This window comes from Aplysia californica, unplaced genomic scaffold, assembly GCF_000002075.1.
Source record: "Aplysia californica isolate F4 #8 unplaced genomic scaffold, AplCal3.0 scaffold00045, whole genome shotgun sequence".
Lineage (NCBI taxonomy): Eukaryota > Metazoa > Mollusca > Gastropoda > Aplysiida > Aplysiidae > Aplysia > Aplysia californica.
In genome coordinates, this window is record NW_004797315.1 from 1,601,795 (window position 1) to 1,622,911 (window position 21,117).

The window sequence follows — 21,117 nt, forward strand, 5'->3', positions numbered from 1 at the left end:
GCTTCAACAGATAACAAACATACTAATGACCAACATACAAATTATAGAAACATCAATGAACAGCACACACAAAACATGAATGAGAGATCATTCACAGGAAGTGTCAACTTTTCCATACTTTCAAATGGTCAACATAGAAATCTTGTATGTGAAGAATAAATGTCTTTACTGTGACAGCCATCAAGTTCATACAATTTTTTTTCTTTGATATAATGATCTCTAAAAGGAAGATGGCAAAAATTACCAGCAATAGCTGTAGGTGATGGGAACTTGGGTCCATTATCGTTCTGATCGATGACCCGCACCTCGATGTAGGCCACATCATCCTGAAGAGGTCGGACTGCGGACATGTCAAAGGCCCTCTTTCTACGGCTGACACTTGCTGGAACCTCAGACCTGATCCTGACACACATGTAGAACTCTGTGCTTTCCTCATAGTCTACAATGCGGCGTGTGACCAAACGTCCATCGGGATTGAGACTCAGGGCAGACATCGCATTACCTCTCCGGCCTGTGGAGAAGGAAGTCAATGGTTTGAATTCAACAGGACAAAATTATTTCTGGCCACATTCCTCATATTTTATCACAACTTACATCAGTTCTGGAAGGGCCACAATAAAATTAATCTTAAAGATCCTATGTCACTATGTGGAAACTGACTATCTCTGTAGGTTGTTCATTTCTTTCATAAAAACATGTGCTGCTGCGGAGACTTTGAGTTAAATACAGCAGGGACTTTAGGATTCACATTTAATCTCAATGGAGCTCAATAGTCACACCTCTTTTATTTGGGGCATTTATTCAGAGGCACAATCGAGTCTGGTATCAGCATAGCAAGCATAAGACTCATCAAAACAAAAGTCTGCAACACATCCTTCCTTGCCTGGCTCAGTACCCATGTAATGGTGAAACAAAAAGATATGAAAGAACAAAGAACTCACAATATTCATTGTCCGAATAGAGCTCATAAGTAACAGCATTGTTCCCAGGACCGTCTGGGTCGCATCCTGAAAGTCTTCTGATGGTTGTATTCACAGGCTCATTTTCTTCCACCGTCACTATCACAGGTTGACTCAGCTAGAAACAAACAAAAATACCCAACCGAATAGCATAGTTAAACGCAAGAGATGAAAAAGTTTTAAAAATGTAACTCTTTTAACATGAATCAACACTCTCAGCGTTAGAACTAAAAGGGAAGAACAGTGTCATCGCTCACTGTTTTTCTCCTTGTCTCTTTAATTATTTCTTCCTCACCATTAATTCAACAAACAGAAGTCATTCGTTCATAATTCCTCTATTTTCCAGCTTCTGAATGCAATTAACTTGGATTTGATGTATGACATGACTACATTCCAATAGTATTTGTCTTCTTCTGTTTTGAAGAAAATTGTAAACACTGCTAGTCAGATTTAGCTGCTGCAGTGTTGTGAAAACTGCAGGTTTTGTCAAGCACTGTCTGAATGAATTAAAAGTGAAAGGATGACAGCAAGTTAACCCATGAACTTGAACAGAGAAACTTATTTCTATCAAACATTTGCTTCCTAACTTTACAAGAAACTTAAGAAAAAAATCCTTAATTGCACCAGTGAAAACACTTATATTATTGAGCATATAGTAATATTTTGAGGGAGTGATGCATTTCGTACACAATTTTGAGAATTTTAGAACATAAAATCCTCATTAACATCAAGTAGATAAATCATTACTTTTGCAGAGGAAGCCTTTTTAGAGAGCTTATCAGTCTCTGATGATTAACTGAATTTAAACCCAATGACAAAAGTCATTTTGAACTATTATCTTGGCAACCCATAGTAAATAAAATCTCAACACTATCGAAAGCAACAGTACCCAAACACCAGTCAAGAAAACACCAAGTATAAGAAAAAGCACCCAAATTTTAGTCTTGAACCCTGATAACTATTCAACTAGACTGGCGGAAAAAGTCAGCCATCTCTCAGTACACAAATAAAAACCATGGAAGACAAATAGAACTATCTCTGTGGAAGACAAATAGAACTATCTCTGGACTGACATCATTCTTCTGATAAAATGTAAAAAAGACCTCACATGCAGTAGAACACACAAAATATTTCACAATGAATTACAAATTATAACAAAACATGGAACTTTTACTTTTAATTTCAATTTGACGATCCACTGGCAAACATGTGTTCCTGAGATGACCGCCAACTATCGTGCCAGAACTCGTCTGCTGGGACATTTTGTGACCCACTTTCAGCACTTTTCAAGGACCCCCGAGCAAGTGTTGAGTTCCTGCGTGCTATCGGCATCGCTGACCACAGCGCCAGAAGAAAGAGAGAGAGAAAGAGAGAAAAAGAGAAAGAGAGAGAGAGAGTGACTGGCAAACGGGGAACAAAACATGAGAATCTCTTAATACTCAAAAGGTGCTAACGGCTCTAAATTTGAGGAGAAAAAAATCCTTAAAACGTCCAGGAATGACTTCCAAAAGGTTTTTCTCCAATGAACGTACCCCACTGCCACATGCTGGATAGCCATTTGGATTACTGAAGGTAGCGTCGTTGTCATTCTTGTCAGTGAGCTCAAGTATCACAGTGCGGCCAGTCCTAATTTGGAGCGGGCTACTTGTGTCTTGAGCGTACACAAGTAGCTGGAGAAACATCAATCAAAACAAGAAATCTCAGCAAATTAAGCATGAGCAAACACAAACTCGGGTAAAAAAAAATTCATGCACATAAACAAATGTCTTGTCTTTTAAAGAAACTGAACAAGGGGCAAAAACTTTAACCTTACCTTCGAATTTCTAAACACAGCATTTTTCGGGATAGCCCGCTTGCGTTTAAAATCACCCAACTTGTGTCATAACGCAGTGGGATCAGGCGAGCGTCAATTTTCTACATTTGGAGTTATTGGTATTTTCTTAAATCTCGTTCATTTGTCATGCATTCGATGAAAAAAAATACACATGTATCTTGAACAGATGTCGAGATATTTCTGATTGAAGAAGGTGGGAGTCACCTGATTTCATATGTAAAATATCGGGGAAATGGACACAAAAGTTTGTAACTTCCATAACTTGCAAGTCCTTGGAAAATGAAAATTTACATCCAGCACAAGGATAAATAACAGTGTGCTTTGAGCATAAACAAACTTTCCCAAAAGAAACAAAATCTGCAAGTACAAACACTCGATGAACAAATTACTGACTCCATACAGGACTGCCCTTATAGAAGCAACAGAAGGAATAAATAATACATATCATGGCTCATTTTCATTTTTTTAATTTCTAGAAGGCAGCTATCAACAGAAAAAAATTGAGTTTCTTCCTTTTACAACATACAACATACAAAACTTTGTATCAAGTTTAGTGTTGAGTGTAATACAAAAATGGACCCAAAAGATGCTGTTCATTAAAGTAGGGACACCATAAGAGACACGCTATGGTTTCAGGGTCAAAAGCAATATACCGACAATCACAGCCACATTATTACTAATAAATCTAACCCCTCCTAATTTCAGACTGATCTACAAGAGTGTCAAATATAATTGGTCGCTTTTAAGGACAAGCGGGCTAACCCGCATGGCGGGTTATCCAAAAATCTTGACCTACACCAACAGTGGGCATTGCCCTATCTATAGGAGCAGTTTGGTTTCATTGGTGTGTATATTAATTTGGTTATAGAGAAAACTCTCCTTGTCTTTTAAAGAAACTGAACAAGGGGCAAAAACTTTAACCTTCGATTTTCTAAACACAGCATTTTTCGGGATAGCCCCCTTGCGCTTAAAATCACCCAACTTGTGTCACAACGCAGTGGGATCAGGCGAGCGTCAATTTCCTATATTTGGAGTTATTGGTATTTTCTTAAATCTCGTTCATTTGTCATGCATTCGCTGAAAAAAAAATACACATGTATCTTGAACAGAAGTCGAGATATTTCTGATTGAAGAAGGTGGGAGTCACCTGATTTCATATGTAAAATATCGGGGAAATGGACACAAAAGTTTGTAACTTCCATAACTTGCGAGTCCTTGGAAAATGAAAATTTACATTTTGTGTGCCTTTAATCAACGCTTTTTAGTAAAATCTAGACAGAAATACGTTTTTAAATAGATGTAAAAGGTGATGAGCCAAACAAAATAAAATCAATAAAAATTACCAAACGGGAAGGAAAATGTCAGTTTTTTCGATTTCATTATTTTGACAAGCGCCTGATATCACAACGATGCCTCGCATTTAAAAAACAGGATTTTAAAATTCTAAACTGAACATTGATAAAAAAAAAATAAAAAATTCACCACACATTCACTAGCCTGCTCACTTTCAACCCCAACCCATCTTCCTCCTCCAAAAACAGAAACCAACAATCAACAAAATAAAAACCCCAAAATGTTACCATATCTTTAAAAATATCAACGGCACACTCACTTCCAAGTTGCCTTGTAATTTAAAATCATTTCCAATTAATGCTCAGACATATGTGTCATGACGCGGTGGAATCAGGCGCTCTTCAATTTTTGGGCATCAGTTGTTGGTATCATCTTAAAAGTAATTTAGTTGCCTTGCTTTCAATTAAAAAATATCCATTTATCTTGAATAGAAGTCGAAATAGTTGCGATTGAAGGACATGGGGTCACCTGATTTCAAAAGTAAAATTAATGAGAAAATGGCCGCCAAAGTTTGGTGACTTCCATAGTTTAAGAGTCCTTAGAAACGGCAAATTTACATTATTTGGGCCTTTAATCAACGTTTTTGCATAAAATCCACAAATTAAAGTGTTTTTGAACGGACATACAAGGTGTTGAGCCAAAAAACAAAAATTCGAAAAAAACGCCCAAACAAGCCGAAAATGCCGATTTCTCTGATTTCACTATTTTGACAAGGGCTTGATTTCACCATGATGCCTCACACATTGCTTCAACAAAATAAACAGGGCGCTGCACGGTGGCGACCAGCAACGGCATGTTAGCAAAATTGTTTGCTATTGCTGTTATATCGTGTATTTATGTATGTATTTATGCATGTATTTTTGCACTTTATGCACAGTGAATATTTGGTACCTGATAACTTTCTTGGCGCTCTCGATCTAGCGGTTGTACAATGGTTAAACGTCCGTTGGAGTCCATCCTGAAACTTGAGTAACTGTCACTGCTTGCTGACAGTTCAAAAGTGATGTTGGTGCCAGTGCGGGCTTCAGCATCAAAGAACAATTCATTCCCACCATGATCTTTGACAACATAGTTGGTCTCCTCCTGGGGGGGGGTCATAACAGCAAATACTAAAAGTCATACAAATACTAAGAGACACAAGTTAGGTCTTGTTTCAGATTTGTTAATAAAGATAATATTGATTACTTTACTTTTACCTTTTTTTACTTTTTCATCCTCTGTTGCTGTAAAGCGTCGAGGAGAGATGCAGTTTTCTATGGTAGGCCAGCTCTGCCATTTATGTAGTGCTCTTTTCTATACAAGGATAAGCTCTGAGCACTTTACATCAAAGAGGAGATAAGTAAAACCTAATACATACACCCCCCCCCCCTACAAAAAAACCCATTTCATATAAACAAGAAAACCAGTTCAACTACATACGGAAGAACTTTCTCAGTCATTCATTAATTTATACATGTTTAAGGACAGCAGTGAAAGCAAGACACATCGGCAACTGCTAACACATTCCAACAGAGACATAAACAAATGAGTTCTATGTGACTATTTTTTAGGTCTCTTTTTGAGTGAAGCAAAATGGTCCCTTAAAGGCCATCTAATACTGAAAAAAAAAGAAGAAAAAAAAAAAAGACCTACTAGAGGTACCCTCTAACCACCTGTACAAGAATAGTCTTAGAGACAAACACTTTTCAATACAGGATGTTGACTTTATAAGTAGGCTTTGGACGGGGGGTGGGAGTTTCAATGCTCCACTTTTTCCCCCTCAATGAATTGCATCAGTAGAAGAGAAGAAGAAAATGTAAACGTAATTGTAAGCGTATAGAGCTTGCTGTTGAGCGAGGATTTGCGCTATACAAATGCTATCTATTATCTATTATTATTAAACAAAATTCCTCAGTGTGAGAGGCAAGTCTGATGGAAAGAGAGGCAGAAGCAGACAGAGGGAAAAGATACTGGACAAGATGACAACATGGCTGGGAGGTGCAAGAACAACAGACACCATTGCTGCAACGCAAGACAGAACGAAGTGGAGGTCCATGATCGACCACGCCACCGGATAATGATGATGAGAGGGAGGTGTTGTCATGAATCTACACACACACACCCATAAACACTGACCTCGGGGGCATAGACAACGTGCCCCACTGGTGGTCCCAGCCACCTGGGGTTGCCATCGTTATCCTCAGTGCTGAGGACTGTGATATCAATGGTCATGAAATCCGTCCTGGGCACGTTGCCGTTGTCCCGGGCTCGCACCCTCAGCGAGTACTTCTTGTCTCCTTTACCCACAAGGCTGGTGGCCACATAGATTGTGCCAAACAAGGGTGAGATTTGAAACAGCGACAACGCTGAAGAGGTAAATAGGCAGGTGAAACGAAAAGTGATTAATCGTCTTACAGCACCTGAAAGACTTTCTCAAAGGGGCGGGGGGGGGGGGGGATAAAAACTCTGCAATCAAACACAATTTTTAGACACTCAAGTTTATCTTACCTTTCCAATATACTCAGTCGCTTTTTTAACTATTGAGTTGAAAAGAAAATCAAAAACAACATTCCCTCAAGAAAGTTGATTATTAAGGGGAGACATACACTCCCGGAAAAATTTTCTAAACAAATGACTTTTATTCACTTTCATGTAATTGTGCAAGAAGTTCATAGGTAAATAGGATGTACTAAGGTTGAATTTGTTGAATTTCACTGAATAATGGGTCTCTGAGGCGGCCATCTTGGATTTTCAAACCAGTTTCTTAGTGCAGAAGAATTTCATAGTAAATATTGAATTATCAACTTGAAATTTGGCACACAAGTACAAACCTATATGAACTGGGGATCCATGTGGGATTTTGACCTATCTTTAGAACTAAAAAAGTCAGCCCAAAGTCATTGGACCCCCGAGAGTCAGTTGACGAAATTTTGGGGTACATATTACAAAAAAATTTTAATATTTCCACAAGTTACCAATATTTCACAATTCCCTAACATAGATCCCCAGAATAGATCTTAAAGCACCTGTACACCAAATTTGAAAACTCCTTGCACCAAAGATGTCACATATGTCAAAAAGTAGATTCTGAGAAAAACAGAAAAAACAGGGATTTTTTAAAGGATTTTTAGAGCAATTTGAACTTTTCAAAGCCCTTTTAGGTCATTTCCGGTATTTTTTCAACAGTTTCTTCATTGTGACCCGATAGAACAGATGTTTTCCCGCAAAAAACAAAAGTTGGATAGTTTGAAAAATGTTATCGATATTGCCTGGGATCGCCGACCCGCGTCTTCCCTTAATAATGATAACAATGCTAACTATGATGATGATGATGATGATGATGAATAATTTCTTTTTCCCCCACTCCGATACAATACAACTCTAGGTGCTTCACAATACTTTCATTTAAACAGAAAATAGTGTGCGTGAACAAATTAAGATTAAATTATTGAAGTTTCTAAAATATTCTTTTAAAACTGTAAAGCTTGTTGTGTTGTAAAGTTTTGATTTGCATCTTCGAGGATTTCTTTCTACTATACACCCCATCCTATAAGAGATACACAATTATTGCTATTTCAGCTGTCCTGCCTTTTAAATGCCGAATTGTTTTCATAGGAGCATTCAGTACTTCAACTTCAGGTTCCCCAACTGCCTCACGGGTAAACGTGTTCATAAATAAGAGCAGTGAACAAAATAAGAAACTTTATAAAAGTGTGTCGTACTTTTGTGTCCATTGACACCTGATTACAGGAATCCAAGGAGCTCACTGTACATCACCTGAGCTCACTCCACTAACGGTAAGCTGCAGTGTCCTATCTAAATATGAAGCAGACACCCACAGCAAGTGTAAACTGAGAACACAACAACACAACTATCCTGATCTGGCGTTTGTCATCTCTATGGACTTGCTCTATGGGCAAGAACACCCAGATAAATATCTCCATCGGATTGTTCTATGGAAGGAACACCCTGATAAATATATTCATTGACTTGTTCTATGGGCAGGAACACCCAGATAAATATCTCCATCGGATTGTTCTATGGAAGGAACACCATGATAAATATATTCATTGACTTGTTCTATGGGCAGGAACACTTTGATCAATATATTCATTGACTTGTTCTATGGGCATGAACACCCTGATAAATATATTCATTGACTTGTTCTATGGGCATGAACACCCTGATAAATATATTCATTGACTTGTTCTATGGGCATGAACACCCTGATAAATATATTCATTGACTTGTTCTATGGGCATGAACACCCTGATAAATATATTCATTGACTTGTTCTATGGGCAGGAACACCCTGATAAATATCTCCATTAACTCCTTTTATGGCCAAGAACGCCCTGATAAATATCTCCATAGACTCGTTCTATGGCCAAGAACGCCCTGATAAATATCTCTATTGACTCGTTCTATGGCCAAGAACGCCCTGATAAATATCTCTATTGACTAGTTCTATGGCCAAGAACGCCCTGATAAACATCTCCATTGACTTTTCCTATGGACAGGAACACCATAAGGACTATGTAAAAAATAGAGACATTAGTTTAATTCTATCTTGAAGGGATATCTTACCTTCAAGACTATTGACCACACCATTTGCTTCAAGGGAATAAGTAATGCGACCATTCTCGCCGATGTCATCATCAAATGCTTGCACACTCGAAATCTCAGAACCAACATCAGCAGTTTCCGGAACAACATAACTCCGAGAATCATCTTTGAAAACTGGCGAGTGGTTGTTCTCGTCAATGAGCTTGATAGTCAACTGTTGGCAAAAAAATTAGCTATTGACAGGATAAGACAAAGTCGGGGAAAGTCAAATCGACATTCACAGACCAAAACATAACTGACTCAAAGTTTAAAACTTCTTTCTATCTTACATTACATACATCTGCTTTTTCTACCTTATATCTGTCTATCAGCTTCCTTGGTGCTGCTGATGGGTATTTTTTTTGCATGGTAAATGAGGTAGATCTAGATCTTAAATTGTTGGTGAAACAAAAACTTTAATGAATTCTAAATGATAGCGCAGACTGAATTCTTGTCGTTCAGGAAAATCCATGAGTTTCATTCTGGCAGATAGGAGTTAACAGAGACTTACCACCGCAGTGCTGGTTCTCCTGAGATTGGAAAATGATGTATCCACATTTGGGTTGTCAATGGCAAGAATGTCAAGCTTGTACAGGTTGCGTCTGTTGTAGTCCAGCTGCGCCCCCTCAGCAACCAAGACAACAGCATCTATATCCTAGAACACAAGCACAAACAACACATCAGATATTACACAGGGACTCTCGTGGTCTAGAGGTTAAGGTATTGGCCTCTTATTCAAAGGTCCCAGTTTCGAATCCGGACAGTGACAGAAAATTTTCTTCTCTAAAATTTTCTCCTTTCATATCCTTTCCTGCTCTCTAACAATGTTCTGTCGTCTGCTTTCGTCTCCACTTTCTGCCCCACCCCCTCACCTCCTTTGCCCCCTCCTCTTGGCTCCTGACTCTTTTTGCAGCCTTTCTACTGCTACTACTTGGCTCCTTCTTACTGCTGTTTTTCAGCCTCACCCCTGATCTTATGGTAGGTAAGATCTACACCTAGCTTTTTCGGGTAAGAGCAAATAAATCTTGAAGGTGCCATGTGCAAATTGCACACATTAAAGATTCCTTGGTCGTCCAAAATCAATAAGAGTACGCTTCAGCCACCACCCGGGCAAAACTCAAAATTTCCTGTCTGAAATTCTTTAATGTGTCCCGTGCACTCATATGACCTTATGCAGTTGTGAGCCTATCTGATTTAGTAACAGTCTTACAATGAAACAAACAAACCTTCCGGAACAGGGTGAAATCCTCAGATCCCAAGCCACCAGAGATTCTGTAGTCGATGGGACCAAAACTGGAGCTGTCAACATCAGTAGCCAGCACAGTGACGACCTCTGTCGGATACTGGGCTGTCTCCGAGATTTCCGCATAATAACTCTTCTGTAAAAGTGGACATTCACTTTAAGTATGCATGGCTGGTTCTCAACAAAAACCCGAAAATGGCAATGGGTTCTTTTTAACAGCCTTCATTTTTGTGTGCTTCAGAGCAGCTTTTATGAAGCTTATCTTTGGAACCCTTCCACAACAGAGCTGTTCATGAAGTGATTATTTTTCTCCTTATCCTTTGAACCTCAGTACAATTCTATAGTGCGGTCAAAAATACTTGGCAACTTATTGTCAAATATTTCTTAAACTATCGAACATAGACTCTCCAGCTTGTGCACAATGATTTGTATCAATTTGTCTTAACAGATCAATATTTTTGTAAACACCTGTTCGCTGTATTCTAGAAAATTCCATAATAAATACTAATAAAAATTCCAAGAGTGGTATCTACAGATTTTAAAAGGTTAACAGCTAGGACATTATCGCTTTCAAAAGCAAGTCCGACAGGGTTTTTTAAAAATCACGACATTATGCTTATTGAACACATGTTTTGAGAACCTTTAGTGCAAAACATATTTTCACAATAAAATTATTTTCTTGTAATAAGTTTTGCTACTAAAAAGTGTCGTTGGTTAGCTGTGACAGGCCATATGAGTATACAAAATGTGTTAGAAGCAGGAAGTGCTGTGAACAATCCCATTTTCTGCATGACAGAGATTAATTGATTTATAGTATTTTATATAAATTTATGAAGAAATTTTTAAAAATCTAGCCTCAATTGTTGTGGGGGAAAAAAAAGGTAAAGTTAAGACAAATTGATACAAACTGCTGGGCAAAGTATGGGTGACATTGATTCCCCCGTTTAAGAGATATTTGAAGATAAGTTGAAACACTAATTTTTTACGACACACTCTTTAAGCATATATTACATTTACCCTTCTGAGCATGCATGCCTAAGCATGTGGCAGCAAAAACCTGGCAGTTGACCCATGAAAGCTCAAGCACAGAGACCCTGTAGGCTCAGGGGGCCCAAGGCTCATGCAATTAAATATTATGAGGTCACGTTTATTGAAGTATTGTTATACCAATATTAGGTATGATTCCACTAAACAATACATAAAAAGGATAATGCTTTAACATGCTTTCTTTCAGATGAGGACTAACATGTGCTCTTTGACTTAAAGCTAAAGAGAGAAAAAAAACCACCATCCTTCCCCCTCCAAACTAATTCACTGAACATATACCTTTACTTTGACATACAGAACAAAGACAAAAATGAAACAAACCCTCTGGAATACTGGAGAGTTGTCGTTGACGTCATTAATGCTGACAGTGACCGTGGCTGTTGCACTTCGCAGCCCATCTGTAGACATGGCCTTCACAATGATCTGGTGTTCTTTGACCACCGTTTCATAGTCCACTTGACGAGCAAGGAGGATCTGGCCACCTAAACAATGAAAAGACAATGATACCAGCTCTTCAAAGGGTCTCTAAATCAAAACAGAATATGACAGGTGCAAGGGTGTATTTAGAGCCTAAAAAGCCACATCATGAAGTGGCAATCAGTCAAAATTCCACTTGCATTTCAACACTTTACCTTCAGAATTGAAGATGTCCAGCTCAGCTTTATCCAACTGCAGACAGTCAAATCTACAAGAAAAAAGCCAGAAACATCCCAAGCCCATACAGATAACATTGTTTGCACGAACATAATTATCTAAGAGACATTTTATTCACAAGTTACGCTAAGCATCACTGACAGAGAATGTCTATTTGTTTCATTTGAGAAAAGAAAAGCATTTCAACACAATAATGGTCATTTAGTGCTGGGACAAAGTAAGACAAGACAGACAGAAAGAACAAAGGGAAAGTAAAGAAATAGAAATCAGCACAACAGGCATCTGTTCATCCCATCATGAATCCTTGTAATGGGAATGTCCCTTTTTTAAACAATAAAAAAAAGCATGCAAATAAATTGTCAAGAAGAAGCAGGTAACATATATTAGCAATCGTCAATCGTGGTGAAATCTGGCACTTATCAAAATAACTAAATCGAAGATACTGGCATTTTCCCACCAGTTTGGTAATTTTTATCAATTTTTTGTTAATGGCTCAGCACCTTTTGTGTTTATTTAAAAACACATTTCTGATTGAATTTTACTGACAAATGTTGATAAAAGGCACAAAAAGATGTAAATTTTCAGTTTCCAAGGACTCTCAAGCTTAGGCAATCACCAAACTTTACCTCTGATACTCAGTGACCCCACCTCCGACAATCGCAAATATCTCGACTTCTATTCAAGAAAGATGCATATTTTATTCATCAAAAGATAGTGAAATGAACAAGCTTAAAGATGATACCAATAACTTCACAGGATCAAAAATTGACGAGCGCCTGATTCTACCACATCATGACAAAGTTATTCTTTTTATCATATGATATACGATAAAAAGATTTAACTTTAAATTGACAGCACTGATGAAAGAGCACTCAGCATCCTACACTAAATGAATATTTCCAGTGGGAAACGAGAGAGAGAGAGAGAAAAGTACGTTGTTTTCCAGGGAAAGGGGTTTTTGGGTAAACACATTAACACAACAACAGTCATCCAATGCTGGGGAAAAAAACCCAAATAGACAGTGAAAACAGATGAAAAGTATAGAAGTAGAAACTGCAAGTGGCAACCTCCAACCACCCAAAAAGAATAGCTACATAAACCAAAAAATAGGAAGGTGGTCTCACCAGCAGTAACCGAAAAGTACTCAGAGGAAGGCTCCAGCTTGGAATATATGATACCAGTAGCTTGAGGGTCGTTGGCCGTGACTGTAGCTGCTCTGTAACCCACCACCTCATCTTCGTTCATAAAGCTGACGGGGATAGGGTCAAACCTGATGGCAGTGTCGGGCTCGCCTTCAATTATAATGGTCACTTGGGCTGGGAATAAGAGACAATACAAATGTGGAAATCAGTAAGAACGAGGCAGAGCATTTCTATTTATAGTCTTTTTTTAAAAAGGTTCGCCAGTTTTGGATCAAATTATGATATCTCATTCAGTCACTTCTGAGCCTAAAATAAGCTACTTGAGAATTTGGAGAAGGCATAGTTTTGCCTTAAAGTCTTTTAACACACTGAGGAAAGACAGAAACTGCATGATTTTGAGAAAAATGTATCTTTTAAGCAATAAATGTCTTTCCTTTCATAATTTATCCTTTTTATCCTTTTTTCTCACCTACTATTCATTTTCTGTTTGATTACAATGAAATTTTAAGGATGTGTTACTCACACCTAAACTTAATTTTATACTGTAGAACAGATGACTAGATGCATTTATGACTTATGAGTTAAGAATGACTGTGTAATCGCATTCAAAGGTGTAAGAGGGGAGGTAAGTTATCTGCCTATAATCTTTTTTTCCTGTTCAAGATATCCCTCAGCCCTACTTTATACACTTTGTTTGAGAATATCTACCAATAGACCAAATCTGAATAAATCTGGTGCATAAACAAAATGTCTTTGTTAGTTTTAAGATAACTTTTATTTTCAAAATGCCTGCCACTACCATGGTAATCTTGGATTTTGAGGGAAAAAAAAGTAATATCACTTTTTAGAGATATTTTCCTGGTATACCTCCGTGCAGCAATATAAAAAAACAACTTTATGGTTGAGAGCTACCAAGACAGGTCTGAAGTGTAGGGTAATAGAGGTACCAGAGGGTTGACAAATGGGGAAACAATCAAAGGTTTGAGTAGTCTTACATCCATGTTAAAACATTACCTGTAGCTGTTTGGACCCCTTTCTCTGCATTTACGTCCTGAACTTTGACAGAGAACGAAATTTCTTGAGCAATGTCTTTATCCAGTTTTCCATTGATTGTGATCCGTCCATTTTGGTCAATAGCAAATGCTTGCTGTAAATAATAGTTAAATATATATACATGCAAGTCGACCCAGAGCAACACGGAAAGGAGATTGAACAAAAGAATGGGGACTGGATACACAAGAAAGCAGTATGATTGACCTACTTTTATGCCTCTTTTAGAATCAAAAAGGGAAGAGCATTGTCCAACATTGTAAACTGTGTTTGTTTTAGTAGAGGTTTTACGCCACTCGCAACTGCATAAGGTCATAGGAGCGCCAAGGGGTGGATGTCAACAGAGAAATCCTTACAGGGAATCAGACTTACTCTGCTCACCTCTCTAGCTTCAGCATCACAAAGTCTGCTTCGACTATCAAGGCACCCCGGAAATAGCGGGTCACAAGAGTGTGACAAACATACAAAAGAAGTAGAGGAAAATGACGATAGTAAGGATTGGGAAAGAAAAAGCAGCAGTTCCCTGCTGCAGATCAGGCACAGTTATGAGCGTGATATGATGAATCAGCCCATTTACAATTCTACTGTGCATGAATGAGAAATGTCCCCCCTTTGGGAAGGGCCTAAAGACACTTCAGTCAGTGGCACGGCCCCCGGGGGTGTAAACTGTGTTCAGTACGTCTGTAAACACAAATGCAAAATGAAAAGCAGCTCCGACTAATGAGAGGCCTTCAACTTGACATTGATTCCCGAAGGACAAAGCAAGATCACAGAAACAGTAACATGTTACATTGACTCTAATAATGACAATCTTTCAGATTAGTCTTTCAGGGAGAAATATCTTGGCTGTTTCTAAAGGCAATGTAATAACAAAAGTCATGAGCACTTGTGCATAAACACGACAAGAAAGGACATATATACATACATTATGCGCTGAGACAACTCCATTCTCCCCCGCCACCCCCTCCCCTCCTCTCCCCCCTCTTTCTCTGTCTGTCTGTCCATCCGTCTGTCTCTCTTTCTTTCTCTCTGTTTCAATTGTACCACTGTGTGTTTCAGTAACCTCACTGCAATTGGTACAAAAGAATTCCTAAAACAAAAAATGACCAATTTGGCCCTTTTTATCATGGCTCCATATTTTGTCATTTGCCCAAGGGCACTACATTAATCAACTTGCAAAATCAAAACACTGGGCCTGTTCCTCGGTAATGCTAAAGACCTCAAGGTTCTTTAAGAAATCTAATGATTGCATGAGTTGAATCCCTTCCAATATAATAGACTTTGCCTTCATATTGCTGCATACACAAAAACGATAAACGAATAATGCAGAGCTTTCTCTCATACAGCAAATAAAGTACAACTTACAGTGTAATCATAATTGTCAGAGTCCGAAAGCTTATTTCCATTCTTGTCACTGGCTTCAAAAGACTGCAGAGAGTAAACAAGCCGTTTGGTGGAATCTGGATCTTGAGCCTCTGTGGTAAGCACTGGGGTCCCTATGGGATCAGCTGCAAATGGGTGTGTGTGTTTGTGTGTGTGTGTGTTTGTGGTGGGCACAGGGGGGGGGGGGAGGGGAGAAAAAGACATTAAGACATTGCAAATTGTGTCTCATGAATGAGCAAGTCATGAGAACAAAAGGTAAAAAGCAAATCTTAAACATGCAAGGCTCAAATAAAAGAAAAAAGTGCTTCACGTTAACATCAAATATGCTTTTTGTTTGGGTTTTTTTTGGCTCTCAACAGCATATGGTCATAAGAGCGTGTGGGACACATTAAACATTTTCAGCTGGTAGAAAATTTTGAATCTTTCCCCGGGTGGCTGTCGAAGCCTACTCTATTCGATTTTAGACCAACAAGGGATCTTTAATGTGCGCGCACTTGCACATGAGACCTCCCAGTATTTTCGCCCCTATCCAAGAAGGCTAGGTATTAGAGACAGCAGTAAGAGGGAGCCAAGGAGTAGCAGTAGAAAGCCGGCAGAAAGAGCCAGGAGTCCAGAGGATGGGGGCAAAGGAGGTGAGGGGTGGGGGCAGAAAGTGAAGACGAAAGCAGGCAACAGAAGATTGTTAGAGAGCAGGAAAGGAGGGGAGAAGAGAAAATTTTAGAGAAAAAAATGTTCCCGTCACTATCCGGATTCGAACCAGTGACCTATTGAATGAAAGGCTAACACTGTAACCCCTCAACCAGGAGAGCCCCTTCAAATAAGTTTTCTTTTGATTGCATCAACAAAAGAAAGGAAGTTGAAAGTGAAACTAACTTTCCTGTGCGTTGGCTCTGTACAAGAATTTATCAAATTTAGGTGGCTTGTTGTTGGCATCCAAGATGACCACTGAGACATTCGCTGTGTCATTTAGCTGTGGGGCCCCACCGTCTGTTGCAAGGATCTGAAACAAACAAAAACAAAACATTACCGTGTCAATTGCTTTGTTTTGTTTTCACGGTTTACAATCAGTGATCTCTCTGAAAGACAACTCTTTCCCTACAAGCAGAAAATTTCCCATTCTGCATCCCTTCACTCATAATATACCAGTTCAACATTTCCATTAAGACTTTATCAACTAAAACTTCAGTTCTATTAAAAACAGTGGCGGATAAGATGCAAGAGCAAACTACACTTTTTGCTTGCATTTTGCCTAAACTGCAGAGCAGGACCCTTAAAGAATCCAGTATTACACACTCAAAAAATCAGAGTATCTAGGAATACAAATCATATTTTTGGGGGTTACTTGGCCGGTCTAAATATCAATATGTCTGCAGCCAACAGAACGTGAAGGTAGCTTCTAGAAGTGCCTTTTGTGAAGCCATATAGGGCATAAGACTCTTTGAGCAGAAGAACAGTACTATTAACATCAAAATAATAACACTGACCTGTTGTTAACAGATCTCCTGCAGAATGAGAAAGCAACTGCAAACAGCATTTTCAACTTTTACTGCTTTAAAATATTTGTCACAAAACATACAGTTACCCATAATTTTACATTGCTGATCCCGTTCTTTCAATAGCATACAGATCGAGAATCGAATAATCAGCTTTTTCTACATCTTTCATTATATGGATATAACCCAATATACTTCAAAGCCATACATATATTACCCAAGAGCAGAACCCTGCCAAGCCACAAGCTGTTACATAAACGTTCTGCACCCAGGAGGCATGATAAACGACAAAAACAAACAGCAGCCCTCAAAGACAAGCCCACCGAGACACCCACCTGGAAATCGTAGCTGGTTCTGATATTGTAATCAAAGTTGTTCTCCCCAGCCACTGTCACAACACCAGTGTCCGGGTCCACTCGGAAGTTTCCAGAGCTTCCACTGCCAAGGCGGTAGGTGATCTTCCCAAAGGCACCACCATCAAGGTCAGTTCCATTGACGTCAGCCACCACAGTGCCTGAAAACAGAAGCATGACAGAACATGACAGGGGCAGAGGTGTATTTAGAGCCTTTAAAAAATCCCACCATGAAGTCGCAACAAATCAAGTCAAATTCCATTTGAATTTCAACACTTTACAGTCATCATTTTAGAAGATGTACAGCTAAGCTTTATAAAGCTGAACAATTTCAGTCCTAACCCTTTGAGCCCTCATCACTGATACACCGGAGGCATGTAAAACTGCCGGTATGCCTAACCACCGGTAGAATGGTGAGTGAGACCCTATCCCCAAACCGACCCGCCTGGGACAAATCATGCGCAGGATGCCATGTTTACTACACAGGATATGTTACTGATTATTTTAAACAGCTTTCTGAATTAGATGCTAGTAATGACAAGGACTACCATGAGTGGGATGTGGAGTGTGATGCTGACGGTAACATGAATGTTAGTAATATATCGCCTAGGAGCTCATGCAAAGGGGCACAGTAACATCAGGAGGTCAGGGTTCATAGGGTTAAATCCACCATCTGCACTCAAACACAGAACCTACATGCATGAAGTACCAACTGTCACATTGTCTTTCCCTTTTATTTTTACTGAAGTTCAAAGCTTGAATCAGACTTAAGCATTAAATTTGAGCATATGATGTCAAGAAAAAAACTTTCCCTGCTATTCCACCAACACAGTTACTGGCTAAATCATTAAATAATAATAATAATAAATAATAATAAATAGCATTTGTATAGCGCATATCCCCGCTCAACAGCAGGCTCTATGCACTTTACACTATATTATTACCCCAGCAGACCATAGAACACTCCGAAACATTCTCAGCTTCCCGGGAAGCATACAGTGCAAGCAGCTGATTAAGCGCTCAAACACTAACAAACTGACAAGATCTTTCGCTGTCTATAGCCGGGTACCCATTCCCACCTGGGTGAAGTGAGGAAAATTGGTGTAAAGTGCCTTTCCCAAGGACACAACATCAGGCCCTTGACGGGATTCGAACCCACGACCTTACGGTTGCGAGTCCGAGAGCCTAACCACTAGGCCACCGACGCCATAAAATCATTATAAAGGCCTTGCATTACAAAATATTAGTCAAAATTATGAAACTGCATTAGAAGATTGGAAATAAAAAGGAAAATGAAATTAGCAGTAATTTATATTCAAGCTATATAAAGATCAAGAGAAATATCTTGTCCAGATGATCAGTTGGAATAATCCCAGATTTTCTTTTTTAAACTGGGGTATCTTCAACACAAAAAGTGTGATAAAACCTCACATCCTTCAATGAAGCTCAAAAGGACATTTACTGACAAACTCTGTACCATCTTTTCTGATGCAAAATATTACAAACCAATTGAAATAGCCAGAGGGTGTACAAAGGCTGTGACATACTTAGGTAGTTTCAAAAAGAAATGTTTCAGGCTTTTTGTTTCAGGTCACTTTGTGCAGTTCTGCCATCTAATGCAATCTATCGGCAAAACTTACAGTTCCTTCCACAGTTATTAATTCTCAACAAAAGTTATGACTGAGCAAATTCTCAACAAAAGTCATGACTGAGCATTATCACAGCATAATGTATACCTGGCTCAGCAAGCTCAGAGATGGTAGCTTGGTACACTTTGGGAAACAAAATAGGAGAGTGGTTGTTTTGATCCTGTAAACAGAAAAAGAGTTTCCCATCATATCAAAAACCAAACGAATGTCTCATTCATTACTAGTTTCATACATAAAGAAATAATTGACAAACACAATCTCAAAACACTGAAACCAAGAATAAAAAAACAAATCTCATTAAATTCAGATCCCCAGCTCTAAAGATGGTTATGTCTTAAGTTAATCCTCCCAAATTCCCAAAGAATCAAAAACTTTAACTTGTCCCCCTTTTTCACATTCATAATATATCTTATAATCTAGACTATCATTATTCCCTTCTGTCAATCCTTTTATGAACACTTAACGAACGAACAGTTTATTTACAAGGAGATAAAGAGCTACTGCGCTTCTGGAGGAGGGAAAAAATATGAGAAGAGATACAACTCATCATTGTACAACAATAAAAAAAAGATGTTTTATTTTAAATTTTTTTTTAAAGAAGAGAACACCGCAATCATTTAGAAGAATGACATTACAAAGCAAGCAACCTAGGCAAGCAAGCCAAAATACGACACAAGAAACAAGTACAGTTTTCCCTACTTACAATAACATTTACTTTGACCGGCACACTGTTTGTCTGTGGAGGATTACCACCGTCAGAAGCCTGAACAGTCAGGGAGAAGCTGAAAAGAACAAGCCAAAGAAATACACTCTTGCACAAGCCTCATAACGGATGCAATGGTTTCAAACACAGGATTAACATTAGTTTCCTGGAACTGTTGGTTCGGTGACCAATTTTGTTGGAATAACAGAAGCCACAGCGTAGGTCCAATTAAAGAAACACTCTCATTTCAGTTACCAAACATAGGTAGATGGAATTTGAAAAAAAAATCCAAAAGAAAATGAACAATATACTAAATAAACTAAAATAATTTACCGAGTAAGCCAATGCGGCATGGCGCAGAAACTTCAAATCTTTGGCTTGCAAACTTTAACAAAAGTTCTGCAAAATTAGCAGTCTGCCTGCGCTAAACTGGTGTGTGTCCAGACAAAATCAACAAATCAACCGACTGACTAAACTCTTTAACAATAGATTAAAGTTCAGTAACTCTCTATATTTTTCCTGAGTTCTGATAATAAAATCTTTGATGGTCCCACAAATTGTAGATAAATGATAAATTGTAAAGCACATTGACCCTACTTTCTAGAAGGGACATATACAAATAAAATGTAATCTATTTTTAACGATAAAAAGAAGCATAGCTAGAAAATAAGATTACCCAAGCTCAATAAAACAAAGATTTCCTGTTGTACTCAAAAGGGTAGATAATTGGATGCAAGAACACCAGAAGTTCATTTAAAAAGTTTTCATTGCATACCTTTTGCTACAAATGAATTCCACATGAAAACTGGGGGAGATTGGGGGGGTGGGGGGGGGGGGGGATCCACAAATGTCCAATTAAAACATTTTGGGGGGTTTTGCCACTTGGAATTTGCTGTAAGCCTTGGCTATTTTATCGTTAAAATATCAAGCGGGAAAGCTGCAAAAGTAAAGAGATATGGTCAATTCTTTTTTAAAGTGGTAAGAGAGAAGCACAGACATCTTCAATGACGATGTTTCAATTTTCTGTTTTGTAAAAAGTGGACATCTGCGCTTATTCCCCCTTATTCTTCCAACGGCGTTGACCCTGATTTTTATTCCAGTGTGTATCTATTATTTCTCCGGGAACCATGGCTACTTTTCCCCCATACAATGAGAATTGTGTGTACTTACTATCCCAGCTTATTGCCTTGAGCATCCGTTGGTGTTGTATCATAATCTAAAGTGGCTCTTAGTGAAAGGGTTCCGTTGTAGGGTTCAATAAGGAAGGCATTGTTCGGGCTTTGTCCACTCACAATACTGTACGAAATTCTGCCTGTGCCGTCTTCATTATCCACAGCCTGTGGAAGTTTTCATTTTGAAATCACAATTATTTCAGACGAAATCTTAAGTAAAGGTCTCCTACAAAACTATTTCGACCGAAATTCAATACATAAATACAAAATGATACAAAAGGAATGCAATGTTCAAACAAGGTGAAAGAACTTGTGTTTCACACGCATTTGAAATATGCTTGATGAACTGGTGTAAGAGTAGGAATATGACTTTTGATCTATGCTGACGGTCAATTTAGCCTAAGATTGTCTCAAGGTTGTCTTCATGCAGCTTCTTTCATGGTTAATTCTTCCTTTGTTTGAGGCGCAGATTCTGTCGCAGTACTTGCATGTCAGTGA

The 21,117-nt window shown here is 38.6% G+C and overlaps 1 protein-coding gene across 1 annotated transcript in view; it reads right to left on the reverse strand.

The window, feature by feature from the left end:
* Nucleotides 1–21,117, reverse strand: part of LOC101856322 (protocadherin Fat 4) — a 59,626-nt gene that overhangs the window by 8,149 nt on the left and 30,360 nt on the right. The window contains exons 19-35 of the mRNA XM_013079240.2: nt 20,618–20,784; nt 19,448–19,526; nt 18,832–18,904; nt 17,078–17,256; nt 16,123–16,249; nt 15,232–15,374; nt 13,831–13,963; nt 12,799–12,990; nt 11,342–11,502; nt 9,957–10,109; nt 9,242–9,385; nt 8,713–8,905; nt 6,262–6,491; nt 5,038–5,229; nt 2,492–2,629; nt 942–1,077; nt 245–511 (exon numbers count right to left, since the gene is read on the reverse strand). Coding sequence (XP_012934694.1) covers nt 245–511; nt 942–1,077; nt 2,492–2,629; nt 5,038–5,229; nt 6,262–6,491; nt 8,713–8,905; nt 9,242–9,385; nt 9,957–10,109; nt 11,342–11,502; nt 12,799–12,990; nt 13,831–13,963; nt 15,232–15,374; nt 16,123–16,249; nt 17,078–17,256; nt 18,832–18,904; nt 19,448–19,526; nt 20,618–20,784 — 2,707 coding nt within the window. The remainder of the gene's footprint in view (nt 1–244; nt 512–941; nt 1,078–2,491; nt 2,630–5,037; nt 5,230–6,261; nt 6,492–8,712; nt 8,906–9,241; nt 9,386–9,956; nt 10,110–11,341; nt 11,503–12,798; nt 12,991–13,830; nt 13,964–15,231; nt 15,375–16,122; nt 16,250–17,077; nt 17,257–18,831; nt 18,905–19,447; nt 19,527–20,617; nt 20,785–21,117) is intronic.